Source organism: Onychomys torridus, chromosome 4 (genome assembly GCF_903995425.1).
Source record: "Onychomys torridus chromosome 4, mOncTor1.1, whole genome shotgun sequence".
Classification (NCBI taxonomy): Eukaryota; Metazoa; Chordata; class Mammalia; order Rodentia; family Cricetidae; genus Onychomys; species Onychomys torridus.
In genome coordinates this window covers 135,855,119-135,869,958 of record NC_050446.1, presented here as the reverse complement: position 1 = coordinate 135,869,958, position 14,840 = coordinate 135,855,119, and the positions used below count along the sequence as shown (strand labels likewise).

Here is a 14,840-nt window from a genome sequence, read left to right as displayed (position 1 = left end):
GTCTGGAGAGATGGCATAGTGGTTAAGAGCACTGACTGCTCTTCCAGAGGACCCTGGTTCAGTTCCCAGCAACCACATGGCAGCTCACAACTGTCTGTAACTCCAGTTCCTGAGACCCAACACCCATGGCAAAACACCAATGTATGTGAAATAAAAATAAATAAAATTTAAAAATAAAATAAAATGACATTACCATTCTTCTTTTTATCTGTCTATCTATCTATCTATCTGCTTATTTTGTTTTTTTCTTTTTGAGACAGGGTTTCTCTGGGTAGCTTTGGAGCTTGTCCTGGAACTCACTCTGTAGCCCCGGCTGGCCTCGAACTCACAGAGATCTGCCTGGCTCTGCCTCCCGAGTGCACCACTGCTGCCCAGCACCATTCCTCTTCTAAGTTTATTCATTCATTCATTCATTCATTCATTCATTCATTCATTCATTCATTTATTTTGAAATAGGTCTCACTGTGTAGCCCTGACTGTCCTGGAACTCACTCTGTAGGCCAAGCTGTTCTTGAATTCAGAGAGATCCACCTGCCCCTGCCTCCCAAGTGCTGGGATTAAAGGTGTGCATCCCTATGTCCTGTGACATTCCCACTCTAAAAGGAAGGAAAAGGACCAAAGCAAAAGGACAAACTTTAAATCCTGTGTGCTCAACATTTAGTTTTTCGAGACAGGGTTTCTCTGTGTAGTTTTGCACCTTTCCTGGAACTCACTCTGTAGACCAGGCTGGCCTCGAACTCACAGAGATGCTCCTGCTTCTGCCTCCCAAGTGCTGGGATCAAAGGCGTGTGCCACCACCGCCCAGCAACGCTCAACATTTAAGGCACGTGGTGGCATCATGTGAGCTCTACCAGGCAGGTAGCTCCATCCAAATGGTTTGTTTTTGCAGACCACATGGCTTCTCTGGGGTCAATGCCACTTGGTGCCCATAGCTTTTCTTTGCAGTTCTTCCAAGTTCCCAGCATTACTAATATTGGGTTTTTGTAGCTTAGGCTTCATTTGGAACCTGACTTACACATCATGTTTCCTGACGGGCTTTTCTTGAAAATTGGTAGAAGCCTCCATGACCCCATAACTCTTGTATTCTGTACCCCAGCAAATCTAGATGATTTGTCAAGCTCTGTCACCAGCCTGAGCACTAGATGGGTCCTTTGTACCATAGTTACAGTGGCCTGAATCTGTGAGAATGTGTCCCTAGTTAGCCTTCTGCTGGTAGGCAGCAGAGTTCCTTATAAAGCCTTTCAGAAGAACTTGCAGTTTCATACCACAGAGCCTGGTGAAGTCACCTCACTTCATCAAAGGCCTTCAGGGACCTTTCTTATTTTTCCAGCTGCTAATTATGTAACTTCTAATTAAAGTTACTAATCTCTTTAATTATATTTAAACAAGCTACCTTTCTGGCATAATGTACATTTTTCACATCTTTGCTTGGTTTTTCCTTCCTGATTCTGATTGTAAATCTGGCCAAAAGCAACCAATAATAACTATGGCACAACCTGAATGCTAGGCTGTCTTAAAATTTACTCCCCAGAATTAGTTAGTCCATTACTTTTGAGTTTTCAGGGCACAGACAGAGGATAGACAGATTCCCTGCCAGAATGTAACACAATGACCCTAGTCTAGTCTCCTACGGAATACTTGTTCCAGTCTGAACTTCATGAACCTAGTCTTTGTTGTCCACAGTGTTTGTTTGTTTGTTTCTTTGTTTGAGACAGGGTTTCTCTGTGTAACCACTCTGGCTGTCCTGGAACTCATTTTTAGACTAGGCTGGCCTCGAAATCACAGAGATCCACCTATCTCTGCCTCCCAAGTGATTAAAGGTGTGTACTGCCACTGCCCAGCTGCACATTTAAAAAAATAGATTTAAAAAATTTTTACTTTATGAGTGTATTGTCTGCATGTATGTCTATGTACCACATAAATGTCTGGTGCCCATGGAAGCCAGAAGAGGGTGTTGAATCCCCTGGGACTAGAGTTACAAACTTGTGAGTTACCATGTGTGTGCTGGGAATCAAAACTAGGTTCTCTGGAAGAGAAGTTAATGCTCTTAATGGCTAAGCCATCTCTCCAGCCCCCGTCCACATTTCTTTATTATATTGCTATTGTTGTATGTTATTATGTCATATGATTATGTATTTATGCACGTGTGTGTGTGTTTGTGTGGACATGCATGCCATGGTACACAAAGTGTGGAGTCAGTCCTCTCTGTCCACCTTTATGTCAGGTTCTGAGGATGAAACCCAGGTTTTTGGGCGGGAAGTGCTTTATCCGTGGAGTTGTCTCCTTGCTGGCCTCATCGTCCATATTTCTACTGGGGTCCTGGTCTTTCACACTTAACCAGCATGGCCCAATCAGCTCTTCTTCCAGCTTCTAGACTTTTCTAATCTACATTTCCCACATCATCCACATTCCTCCTTCGAACTAGTTCCAAAGGCCTGAGAACCACGGGATTAGCTTTAGTGACAGCAGTGACTCTACTCTTTTGGTATCAAATTTCTTTATGTTACCTTTGCTTTGCTGTGCTTATAGCACCTAATGGAAACCAAGAAGCAAAGGTTTATTTTGGCTCATAGTTTCAGTCTGTCCTGGCAGGGAGGCTGTGGTGATAGAAGCATGCCGGCAAAAGCTGTTCAAATCACAACAGACAGGAACTGTGTCATCTCGGTTCCTAGTGACCCACTTCCTCCAGCTAGGCCCCACCTCCTAAAGGTTCCACACTTGCAGCATTCAAAACATGACCCTGGAGAAGACATTTCATATTCAGACCTGGAGAATTCCTCACAGACATGTCGCCCTTGCATCACCTGCTGTACCTCACACCTGAGAGAGTGGGAAGGTACATGGAGGGCCCAGTACCTAATGTCACACTCTTTGTCCCCCCGCAGGTGTTCCACGTGGCGTATGTACTCATCAAGTTTGCCAACTCACCTCGGCCTGACCTCTGGGTGCTGGAGCGGTCCACAGACTTCGGCAACACTTATCAGCCATGGCAGTTCTTTGCCTGTGAGTGTCCTGAGCTGCAAGACTGGGGAGTCTGCAGTGGGGGTATAGTTGCCTCAAGGCTTCTGATGCCACGCCTTGCCCATGTGATGGCCTCTTTTGGTTCATTACTGCCAGTGCCACCTCGGGGTAGACGGGAGCTTATTGACTTCCAGCACTGGACATGGCTGGTATACCAGGAATCTTGGGGCCATCTTCTTGCCCCTCTAGATGGACTTCAGCTCAGGCAGCTCCCATGGTAACAAAGAGGCCCTGGCATCTGTGGGCCTATTTCCTGTCAGCTCTACTGCCTGTGGCTGAAGAAAGCTGGAGTCCTTGGCTGTCCTGGCCACATGCCACCCTGACCAATCATGTTTGCAGGGTGGGGATGCTCTGATTGGATATGCCTGGTGACATGTTCCCCCAAAACTCCCTGGCTGAGAGTGGGAGAGAGGTGGTTGAAGACTGCCTGGGAAGAAGTTAAGGAATGTTTGTTCTCTGGCACGACCCAGGGAGAGGCCTGAGAATGGCTACGGAAGGCTCTACAGTCCACCCTGGCTTGGCTGCCTGGGGCCAGGACTGCCTTGGGTCAGGGTTTTGCTCTCTCTTCAGTAACTCCTGCTGGCCAGTAGAACATGGAACAGCAATCCTGTTTCAGAGAATTAGGGGGGCACAGGGTACTAGGTTGGGATCCAGGGTGGGTGTATTTCTAGTGGCCTCACCTTCTCATCCATTTCCTGTAGCCTCCAAGAGGGATTGTTTGGAGCGATTTGGACCTCGGACACTAGAGCGCATCACACAGGATGACGATGTCATCTGCACCACAGAGTACTCTCGAATAGTGCCTCTGGAGAATGGCGAGGTGGGGGTGCACGGCCATGTTTGTCTGGGGGTGGAGGGTCCTTGGAACCACTTGGCCTCACCTGCCATGCCATCCACAGATTGTAGTGTCCTTGGTGAATGGGCGCCCTGGGGCCATGAACTTCTCTTATTCACCTCTACTTCGAGACTTCACCAAGGCCACCAACATCCGATTGCGGTTCCTGCGAACCAACACACTATTGGGCCACCTTATGGGCAAGGCGCTGCGGGACCCCACTGTCACCCGCCGGGTGAGTGGATGAGAGCTTGAGGAAGGGAGGCAGAGCTGCTTTCTTGTGGAGGCTCTGGAGAGTGGGTGGATGCGGGTGGCATGCCTGTGGCAAGGCCCTGCCAAGGTGACCCCTGACACTCATGGCCTCCACTGCAGTACTATTACAGTATCAAAGACATCAGCATTGGCGGTCGCTGTGTCTGTCATGGCCACGCAGATGTCTGTGACGCTAAGGACCCCACAGATCCTTTCAGGTGAGACTTTGGGCTCTCTGTCTAGCCTCATCTACCTACCTGCCTATCACAGCTCCAGCTTCCCAATGGGACCTGTACTCTGGGTCTCCATTTTCCCATCAGAAGAGGCAGTACTGTGTGAACCTCTCACAGTCCTGGTCTTGGGTGGCAATTTGCCTTGAATTCCACAGAGGTGGGGTTCTAGACCCAGGGCACTTGGGATAGGCATCAATGATAGATGTGATCCCTCGCCACACACCCGCGTCCCTAGATGGATGTGTACCATTTGTCTAGGCAGCCCAAACCAGCTCCCCCAGGACAAAGACTCTCTGTTGCTTTCACCCTTGACCTTTACCCCACTAAGGGGCAAGGGCCAAGGTCAAGGACAGGAGCAGCAAGTGTTCACCATCTCATGTGCCCAGTGCTCACGTAGTTAGGGCCAGAGGTGGCTGATGGGCCTTAATTAAGCATGGTGTCACGAGCTGAAGAACTCAGGCAGGTCATTTGGTCTTCTGGGAAGGCACCATTTCCTCTAAGGCTAATTTGGTTCTCTAACAGGCTCCATCCTTTCTCAGCCGTAGGGAGCTGTACTCCCACTTGGCATTTAATTTCCCAGGGCAATTAGCAGTGCCTCAGGATCTGGGTCTGTACTTACCTGCTGGGAGAAGTTCACCATTTTGCCTGTCTCACATGCTCGGGCCTGAGCTGAGGCCAGCCCTCCCTTCAGGGCATGAGGAATGGTGTATGCTGGCATTTTCCCCAGAGCCACAGACTCCAACAAAATATTATCACACAGCTCCATCACAGCCCATGTTCTCAAGCTAGCCAGTGCATTCTTTCTACACCCATTCATCACTCATCTCCAGAGTGGGGATGTGTTCTTGTCCTCGGCTGGGTCTTCTCTGCCCGTTTTCCTAACTCCCTCATCCTGACCCTCCAGTGTTGTGTGTGCCCCCCATCCCCCGCTTGAGCTTGTGCATGCTGGGCAAGCGCTGTACCACTGAGCTTCATCCCAGCACTCTGCTTCTTGCTTTCACAGGCTTGTCTTGAACTAACTCTGTAGTCAGAGCAGACTTCAATCTTCCAGCCTCCTCTTCCCTAGTAGCTGTGATTATAGGCTGTCCCACAGGGCCTGGCAGCCTGTACTTTGTCACAGGTTTGCCTGGTTCAGTCAATTCCGGATGTGGGGAGATTCCCTGGTACCTCCCCATGTGACCTGGTCCTCAGCCCCACATTATTCCCACCTGGGGGACATTTGTTTTTTCTCGAGTGTCTGGGTCACCCCTTTTTGTTACCAGACCCACGTTCACATGGCCCCTCCCTGGAACTCTGTTTCCTTTTTCCCCCAGAGTGCACATCTTGGCCTCTTAGTGGGTGACCATCAGTCATCTTTAGAAATGTTTGCTTGGCCAGTGGTGGTGGCGCACGTCTTTAATTCCAGCACTCAGGAGGCAGAGGCAGATGGATCTCTATAAATTCAAGGCCAGCCTGGTCTACAGAGCGAGTTCTAGGACAGCCAAAGTTACAGAGAAACCCTGCCTCGAACCACCCCCCCCCAAAAAAAAAGAAAGAAAATGGTTGCTAACTGGAGTATAGCTGACTTTGCTTGCTTGCTGACTGCCTTCAGACCTTTGTAGGGAGTTCTTTACCTGGGCCAGCATTAGGTACTCCTCAGGGTCCAGGGTCCCTTGGGCTGTTACTGTTGGGGTTCTTCCCATGCTTTCATGACCTCTGTGCCTGTGTGCCCTGTGGGTCTAGTTGGAAGTGTGGAGGGTGTATGTGGAGGATGTTTCTTGGGCCTCTGCTCTCTGGTTCTGAGATCTAAGAACGCATGTATCTTTGCAGATTGGGTGGCCATGGCCCTCCTGTCCTCTCTGCTCCCACCAGATGAGTATGGGAACAACATACTGCTTCCTGTCTGAGAACAGCTCACGTCTTCCATTTGTCTCCTCAGCTGCCTTCCCAGTAGCTTCCTCAGTTCCCCTCAGAGCGTCTCCTGTTGGCTGTGACTGTTCTTTTGTCTATTCCTTTGAGAACCTTTATTTTTCCTTTAAAAACATTTTTAGAATTTTCTATGTATGAATGTTTTGCCCACATGTATGTATGTGAACCACATGTGTGCCTTGTATCTGAGGAGGCCAGGAAAGGGTGTCGGATCCCCTGGAACTGGAGTTACAGATGGTTGTGAGCCATAATAGGGGTACTAGGAATCAAACCCTGGCCTTGGAAGGCCAGTGCTCTTCACCTCAGAGCCATCTCACCAGCTCCAGTCTTGGCGCTTGGCTTGGGTTTTTTAAATTTCATAATTGCATTTTTTCAATTCTAGAAGTTCTAACTAGTCATTTTTTATATCTGCCTATTTTTAGATTCCTTTGTTTATAGTTATCTGAAACAGTCTTTCACAGCATCTACCAGATTGTTCTATTAAATGGAGTTCTTGGGCCCAAATCTCTGTGTGGCATCTCCTGCCCCCATTTTGTTGTCCCTTTGCAAGGCTTCCTCAGGGGCTCAGTCTGTGACTAGGGAGAAACCCTCAGGGTGCATCTGTAGAGATTTTTACCAGTTGGCCAACCTTACACCCCTTGAAACCTATGTCTTCCCTTATGAGCTCAGGGGTGCCTTAACTATGCAGATCACTCAAAATGAGACATGCACTGCAGACCTTTGGTTCTCCCCCTGCTGGGTTAGGCTACATAACCTACTTATCTGTACCAACAGGTAGTTCATTCCTTCCTCCCCTGCTGAGGATGAGGCTTTGCCTTTGGGATAGGAGGGGCGGCAGGATTGACTCCCAAGGCTGTGGGGGCCCCTGTTGGAGATCAATGGGAGTAGAACTTGATGATTTGAGGCTCTGAATTTCTGTTATGCACAGATAGGCTTCTGACTTTTTGCTGCCCCTTGGAGAGGGTTGGCTGTGACCCTGCCACACATTGGTAGAATGCAAGGAGGTGTTGGTTTATACATAGCAGATGTTCCACCCTTGTCCTCATCTCCAGCCAGCTGTCCCCTTGCCCACTGGGACAGCAGGCAAGCTTCCAGCCTTTGGAAAGAGGAAGTAGTTCTTGGCCACTTGCCCTTGGGGAGATGCCCTAGATATATGGGGGTGTCTGGCTGACATGAGGATTTCACAGGCTGAGTGAGATCCAGGTCTCTGTGGGGAACCAATGTGTCCCTCCCTTAGAACTGGATCAGGGTTTTGGGGCCAGGCAGTGTTGGAAGGGCCAAGGTTCCACCTGTGCTAAAGCTCCTAAGCTCTACCCCACCATCAACACACACTCTTCTCTAGCCCTCCACATAAGGCTATCACTGAGATCCCCTCTCCTGTCTGCTGACACGGGAAGTCTCCCCCTGTCTCCTCTCTTTCTCCTGTGCCTATTCTCTGAGCCTCAAGCTGTGTGCAGAGCCACTGGGGTGGGGTAGAGTCTGGACCAGAGCTTACTGCATGGCAGCTGGGAACTGTGGGGAGGGGAGCCTGTGCCCACACAGCAAGCCAGTGATGCCCAAGTACATGCCACCCACCTTGTCTCTAGCCCTCTGTCTCTCGTGTGGGTCCTAACTCCTCTGTGTCCCTTTGTAGGCTGCAGTGTGCCTGCCAACACAATACATGTGGAGGCTCTTGTGACCGATGCTGTCCAGGCTTCAACCAGCAGCCGTGGAAGCCTGCTACCACCGATAGCGCCAATGAATGCCAATGTGAGTATCCTGTGCATGTGTGCCCTGCCAGCACCCATGGCTCATGGACTATGTCCCGGGAGTTCCAGGGACACAGAGGACATGCTAACTATTGACTCTGATTCTACAGCCTGCAACTGCCATGGCCATGCCCATGACTGTTACTACGACCCTGAGGTAGACCGGCGTAATGCCAGCCAGAACCAGGACAATGTGTACCAGGGTGGGGGCGTCTGCCTCAATTGCCAGGTAGGCTAGGCAAGCAAGAGCTGGCCAGGTGTGATGGGAATGGGGACATGCCTGGACTTGGCAAGCTCTGTGTTCCCTGTATCCCCAGCACCACACCACGGGCATCAACTGTGAACGCTGCCTGCCTGGCTTCTACCGTGCCCCTGACCAGCCACTGGACTCACCTCATGTCTGTCGCCGTGAGTACAGCTGTGTTCCTAAGCTATGGAGGCTGTGAGTTTGAGGGTGGGAGAGAGTCTTAGTCTCTCAGACCTCCTCACCCCAGGAGGTGAGGCCATAACTCCCCATCATTTCATGATTTTATCTCTGTTCCTTAGGCTGTGACTGTGAGTCAGATTTCACGGATGGGACGTGTGAAGATTTAACAGGCCGCTGTTACTGCAGGCCCAACTTCACAGGGGAGCAGTGTGCTGCCTGTGCTGAGGGTTACACCAGTTTCCCACACTGCTACCGTGAGGACCAGCTAGGTGTTGGGGGTGGGGGTCAATGGAAAGGCCCAGGGTTGCTGCCTGAGGGGTCTCAGGGCTGAGTTAGGGTGGAGGACCCAGAGCCCTGGGGTAGTCTGTGGTTCTGGAGCCAGAGAGCTTGCCCAGCAGACCTGGTTGACATGTGTAATATCTACCCCTCAGCGGTATCCTCATTTCCCTACAATGACACCAGAGAACAAGTGTTGCCTGCTGGACAGATTGTGAGTAAGTACCCTGAGGTCACCAGGACCTACAGGAAGAAGTGTGCACAAAGGACCAGGTTTTTTTTTTTGTTGTTGTTGTTTTGTTTTTGTTTTTTAATCTTAGTTACCTTTCATTTAGTCTATTCAATTTTAAAATTAATTTTTACTTCGTGTGTATGTGTGTTTTTCATGTATGTCTGTGCACCATGTGCATGCCTGGTGCCCGCAGAGGCAGAAAAAACGGTGTTGGACTGCCTGGTCCTAGAGTTACAGTTCTGAACCACCATGTGGGTGCTGGGACCCGGTCCTCTTCAAGAGCAGCCAGTGCTCCTAACTGCTGAGCTATACCTTCATCCCTGAATTTTTTTTTTAATTTTATTAAAATTTTTTTCATTTTACATACCAACCCCAGTTCCCCCTCCCTACCCTTCTCCCGCCAACTCACCTCCCTCCCACTCTACCCCCATCCACTCCTCAGAGTGGGTAAGGCCTCCCATGGTAGTCAACAAAGTCTGGCATACCAAGTTGAAGGAGAGCCTAGCCCCTCCCCATTGTATCAAGGCTGAGCAAGGTATCCCACCACAGGGAATGGGCTCCAAAAAGCCAATTCATGCACCTGTCATCCCTGAATTTTTATTTATTTTTTAAAATAATGCACTGTCAGTCACATTGGAAACCCTTCCAGAAGCTCAGTGCCTGGGAACGGCCTTCTTGAGGCTGTAGCTGTAGCTCAGTGGTACAGCCTGCCTGTCTTTCACAAAGCCCTGGGTTCCATCGTCAACACCTCGGCAAACACAAAAGGCAAATAACCCTCTCCATGCACCCTGAACTCTGTCTGTGTGCACTCATTCTTATAAACACTGTAGTGAACCACGCATGCTGTTTAGGGATTGTGTCCTCTGCCACCGCAATCCCATAAACATGTCCTTTCACAGCCTGTTATACAGACAGATGGAACACTGAATTAACTGACCACTCTGCCCTCCTTCCAAAAGACACAATGACAAACACTCAGACAGCAGAGACTTTTCATGGTCTTGTCTCCACAGGGTGTTTTCCTAGAAGTCAGAAGGCTCTCTCTGGCTTACCAAACTTGCGTATTTGGTGGCCTTTTGCCCAGGTGCCAAGTCGCTCTCCTAACACACGATGGCATACTGGTGCACTGGCTGTGTATAGCTGCTAGCTGGACCGTTGCCGACCTGCACAGTAGAGTGGAGACCTCTCTCCTAGTGCAGAGACGGACGCCCCCTTCTCAGTGTTTCTGGTTTTGCGGGGTGGGGTTTTGAAACGGTTTCTTTGTGTCGCCCTGGCTGTCCTGGAACTCGCTCTGTAGCCCAGGCTGCCCTCGAACTCACAGAGATCTGCCTGCCTCTGCCTCCCGAGTGCTGGGATTAAAGGTCTGTGCCACCATATCCAGCCAGATGTTTTCATTTTGCAGTTTCTTTTCCTAAAGTACCAACTTTGGGGATTTTTTAGATTCTATTTTGTGCTGTGTAAATGTGTAAGGGTGTGACTTTGTGGAGAAGCTGTTTTCGGGGGGTTGGCTTCTGCCCGTGCCTAAGCCCCTCTTTCCGCCTGCCCCCAGACTGTGACTGCAATGCTGCGGGGGCCCAGGGCAACGCCTGCCGGAAGGACCCGCGGTTGGGACGCTGCGTGTGCAAAACCAACTTCCAGGGCACCCACTGTGAGCTCTGTGCACCCGGGTTCTATGGCCCAAGCTGCCACTGTGAGTGCAATCCCCTCCTTACCCGCTCAGGAGGTGCTGTGCAGCAGCTAAGCCCTGGCTGACAGTTGGTCCTCTCTTTGCAGCATGCCAATGTTCCAGCCCTGGAGTGGCCAGTAGCCTCTGTGACCCAGAGTCGGGCCAGTGCACCTGCCACACAGGCTTTGCGGGGGACAGATGTGATCACTGTGCCCCTGGCTACTTCCACTTCCCTCTTTGCCAGCGTGAGTGGTGTCCCTTCGTGTGGGCATAGTTGGTTGGGGTGCTGAGGGACAGCCTGCCCCTGTCGGGCTCCCCAGTAACTCATCCCACTCTGCAGTGTGTGGCTGCAGCCCTGTAGGGACCCTGCCTGAAGGCTGCAATGAGGCTGGCTGGTGCCAGTGCCGACCTGGGTTTGATGGCCCTCACTGTGACCGCTGCCTCCCAGGCTACTATGGTTACCCTGACTGTCATGGTAAGCAGAGAATTAGGGCAAGAAGAGGTCAGGCCATCCCCACAGGATCAGGGTCTGACCCTCCCCAACCCCGCCCTTTGTGCCCACAGCTTGTGCCTGTGACCCTCAGGGGTCCCTGGATCAATTCTGTGCAGTGGGTGGTTCATGCCGCTGCCGTCTTGGCTACACAGGCACCAATTGCCAGGAGTGCAGCCCTGGCTTCCATGGCTTCCCCAGCTGTATCCGTAAGTTCACTGGGAGAATGGGAGGCAGGTAGTTCTCAGCCCTACCTTGTACCCACTGACTTCACCCCACAGCCTGCCACTGCTCTGCCGATGGTTCCTGGCATACAACCTGTGACCCTACAACGGGGCAGTGTAGCTGCCGGCCCCGAGTGACCGGACTACGTTGTGATATGTGTGTGCCAGGTGCCTATAACTTCCCCTACTGCGAAGGTGAGCCGGGGGTGGTGCAGCAGAGGGCAGCCCTGTGAGTGTGTGATCTGTGCACTGTTCATGGGGGTCCACTTGTATGTACATCCAGGGACTGTGTTCTGTAGCTGTCTGTGTCCATGTGCTGTTTTTAAGGTTGTTCATAGCTGTGTTGATGAGTGATGTTTCCATGTGCTATGTATGTTCCCATGCTTTGTGAATGTTCATGCAGCTAACTATTTGGGTTTTATTTTGATTTTTCGAGGCAGGGTTTCTCTGTGTAGCTTTGCAACTTTCCTGGAACTCACTTGGTAGCCCAGGCTGGCCTCGAACTCACAGAGATCCACCTGCCTCTGCCTCCCAAGTGCTGGGACGAAAGGTGTGCGCCACCACCACCTGGCTGTTTTTTTTTTTTTTTTTAAAGATTTATTTATTTATTATGTATACAGTGTTCTGTCTGCACATATCCCTGTAGGCCAGAAGAGGGCACCAGAATTCATTACAGATGGTTGTGAGCCACCATGTGGTTTCTGGGAATTGAACTCAGGACCTTTGGGAGAGCAAGCAGTGCTCTTAACCTCTGAGCCATCTCTCCAGCCCTGCAGCTAACTATTTGTGTGACTGCTCTGTGTGCATGTTACATGTGTGCACATGTGGAGGAGTATGTGTGCCCTTGCCATGGTAGCTGGTTCATGTTTTCTTTTCTGTTTACAACTACAGGAGGGACTTGGGTTCTAATTGGGGCTGGGAAGTCATTGACCTTGGGGTCGATCACTGAGGGGTGATCAACGCTTGGTTTGTCTCTCCGTAGCTGGCTCCTGTCATCCTGCTGGTCTGGCCCCAGCCAATCCTGCCTTTCCCGAGGTGAGCATAGGATTGCCCTTGGTGTATGGTTAGGCAGGGGACCCAGCCCAGGCTAAAGCCCAGAGAGCCCCGACTCCCTCCTACTGCTTGTTTGCTGTGGACTGCAGGGCCCACTTACTCTCTGCTGGTCCTTTATTTCATCCTGGGTGGCTGCCAAGCATGGGGCACGGACAGGCAAGGGCTTTGGCCCTCTTCTGTCCCTTGACAGGACTCGAGGGCTTTTTGGGAAGGACCTCCACTGTGTCCCACAATTTTATCCTCTTTCAGGCACAGGCTCCCTGTACATGTCGAGCTCACGTGGAGGGGCCAAGCTGCGATCGTTGTAAACCTGGGTACTGGGACCTGAGCCCCAGCAACCCTGAAGGCTGCACTCGTGAGTCTGCCCTAGAAGGATGGTTAAGGGTTTGAAGGGTAGACCGAGGCCCTCCAGTCCCCAGGGCTCTCACTCCCACTCTGCCCTCCCCAGGCTGTAGCTGTGACCCACGAGGCACACTGGGTGGAGTTACTGAGTGCCAGTTGGTGAGTCAGTGTCTGGGTATTGGGTTGGGGTCTGTGAGTCAAGGGTGTTAGGACTCTGCCCTACCATGTCTCACTTCTGGTTCCTCCCCAGGGCAATGGGCAGTGTTTCTGCAAGGCTCATGTGTGTGGCCAGACCTGTGCAGCCTGCAAGGATGGCTTCTTCGGCCTAGATCACGCGGACTACTTTGGCTGCCGTAGTAAGTGCTCACACGCTTGCCTCCAGACTTTGTCTATGCTGTGTCAGTGGGAGACTGACATCCAGGGAGGTACAAGTGGGTCAGGTAGGTAGTGGTCTAACCCTGGCAACAGCAAGAGGGCCAGCTCTGTGCTGGGGGTAGCTCTGTCCTGACACATGGCCATTTGCTCTGTGCTGTGTTTGTAGAGGCATCACTAATCCATCCCAGTTCCCTTGTCCTTGGTCCCCAAAAAGACTCTAAGGATTGGTATTAGTTTCTATACCGAGGGTGGATAGAAACCTGCCTGTGAGGCCTAACCTGGAGGGTTGTTAGCTGCTAGGAGCTAGGCAGCCTCTGACCCTGCTCTTTCCCAACACAGGCTGCCGGTGTGATGTTGGTGGTGCTCTGGGCCAGGGCTGTGAACCAAGGACAGGTGCCTGCAGGTGCCGCCCTAACACCCAGGGCCCCACCTGCAGTGAGTAAGTACCTTCCGCTGGCTGGGCCTGGGTTGGGGAGGCAGCATGTACGTCGGGTGCCCCATGTGTTCCTGCTAGGAGCCCATCTACACCTTGGAAATCTGGGTGGCCATGGAGGGCCAGTGCCTGTCCCACCCAGACACCTATGCCATGGCAGGCCAGTGAAAGACCACTACTTGCCGGACCTGCACCACATGCGGCTGGAACTGGAGGAGGCTTCCACTCCTGAGGGCCATGCTGTACGCTTTGGCTTCAACCCCCTGGAGTTTGAGAACTTTAGCTGGAGAGGCTATGCACACATGACGCCTATCCAGGTGGGCCATGCTGCCCTCTTCTGGGGCTTGGTACAGAAATGGAGCCGGCTGGGTCTCCTGGCAAGAATCATGAGACCCAGGTCAGCAATGGCCAGAGAAGTGACCCTGTTGTCTCACACCCATCACAGCCCAGGATCGTGGCCAGGCTGAACGTGACCTCCCCTGACCTCTTTCGGCTGGTCTTCCGATATGTCAACCGTGGACCCACAAGTGTGAATGGGCGGGTCTCTGTGCATGAAGAGGGCAGGCTTTCCAGCTGTAGCAACTGTGAGTGGAGTCTGCTCACTCATCCCTTTTCCACCCCATACTCCACCTCCCAAGTCATGCAGGTGGTGGACCCAACCCATGTCATTTCATCTTGGCCCTCCACCCCACGGAGGTGTACAAGGGAAGTACAATCCTGGGGGGTGGGGTGGCTGAAGATTGAGCCCAGGCATCTTACCCTCCCCACCCAGGCACAGAGCAGAGCCAGCCAGTGGCCTTCCCACCCAGCACAGAGCCTGCCTTTGTCACTGTGCCCCAGAGGGGCTTTGGGGAACCCTTTGTGCTGAACCCTGGCATCTGGACTTTGCTGGCGGAGGCTGAAGGTGTACTCTGGGTGAGGCAAGGACCGCAGTAGGGTGCGGGCAGGCCCTGGGCCTCAGGGCCTTAGTACTCACCTCCTCTCTCTCCCAGGATTACGTGGTCCTACTGCCAAGTACCTACTATGAGGCAGCTTTGCTACAGCATCGAGTAACCGAGGCCTGTACCTACCGGCCCCCGGCCCTGTACTCCACAGAGAAGTAAGGTCCCATGGGATGAGTTGGAGCTGGATCCTGGAATGACCTGTGCTGACCTTCATCTCTATTCTCCAGCTGCCTCCTCCATGCTCACCTACCCCTGGATGGCTTCCCTTCAGCGGCTGGAACTGAGGCCCTGTGTCGCCATGACAACAGCCTGCCCCGACCCTGCCCCATAGAGCAGCTCAGCCCTTCACACCCACCCCTGGTGACCTGTGTTGGCAGTGAT

The 14,840-nt window shown here is 52.0% G+C and overlaps 1 protein-coding gene across 1 annotated transcript in view; it reads left to right on the top strand.

Annotated features, from left to right (window-relative positions):
- Positions 1-14,840, top strand: part of Lama5 (laminin subunit alpha 5) — a 47,630-nt gene that overhangs the window by 13,943 nt on the left and 18,847 nt on the right. The window contains exons 3-26 of the mRNA XM_036183821.1: positions 2,886-3,003; positions 3,723-3,841; positions 3,921-4,091; positions 4,229-4,326; positions 7,883-7,998; positions 8,108-8,226; positions 8,315-8,405; positions 8,544-8,678; positions 8,856-8,918; positions 10,482-10,622; positions 10,706-10,843; positions 10,939-11,073; positions 11,163-11,297; positions 11,370-11,507; positions 12,295-12,347; positions 12,615-12,720; positions 12,814-12,866; positions 12,958-13,063; positions 13,422-13,521; positions 13,676-13,832; positions 13,961-14,099; positions 14,288-14,430; positions 14,508-14,614; positions 14,687-14,840. Of these exons, the coding sequence (XP_036039714.1) occupies positions 2,886-3,003; positions 3,723-3,841; positions 3,921-4,091; positions 4,229-4,326; positions 7,883-7,998; positions 8,108-8,226; positions 8,315-8,405; positions 8,544-8,678; positions 8,856-8,918; positions 10,482-10,622; positions 10,706-10,843; positions 10,939-11,073; positions 11,163-11,297; positions 11,370-11,507; positions 12,295-12,347; positions 12,615-12,720; positions 12,814-12,866; positions 12,958-13,063; positions 13,422-13,521; positions 13,676-13,832; positions 13,961-14,099; positions 14,288-14,430; positions 14,508-14,614; positions 14,687-14,840 (2,835 nt within the window). The remainder of the gene's footprint in view (positions 1-2,885; positions 3,004-3,722; positions 3,842-3,920; positions 4,092-4,228; positions 4,327-7,882; positions 7,999-8,107; positions 8,227-8,314; positions 8,406-8,543; positions 8,679-8,855; positions 8,919-10,481; positions 10,623-10,705; positions 10,844-10,938; positions 11,074-11,162; positions 11,298-11,369; positions 11,508-12,294; positions 12,348-12,614; positions 12,721-12,813; positions 12,867-12,957; positions 13,064-13,421; positions 13,522-13,675; positions 13,833-13,960; positions 14,100-14,287; positions 14,431-14,507; positions 14,615-14,686) is intronic.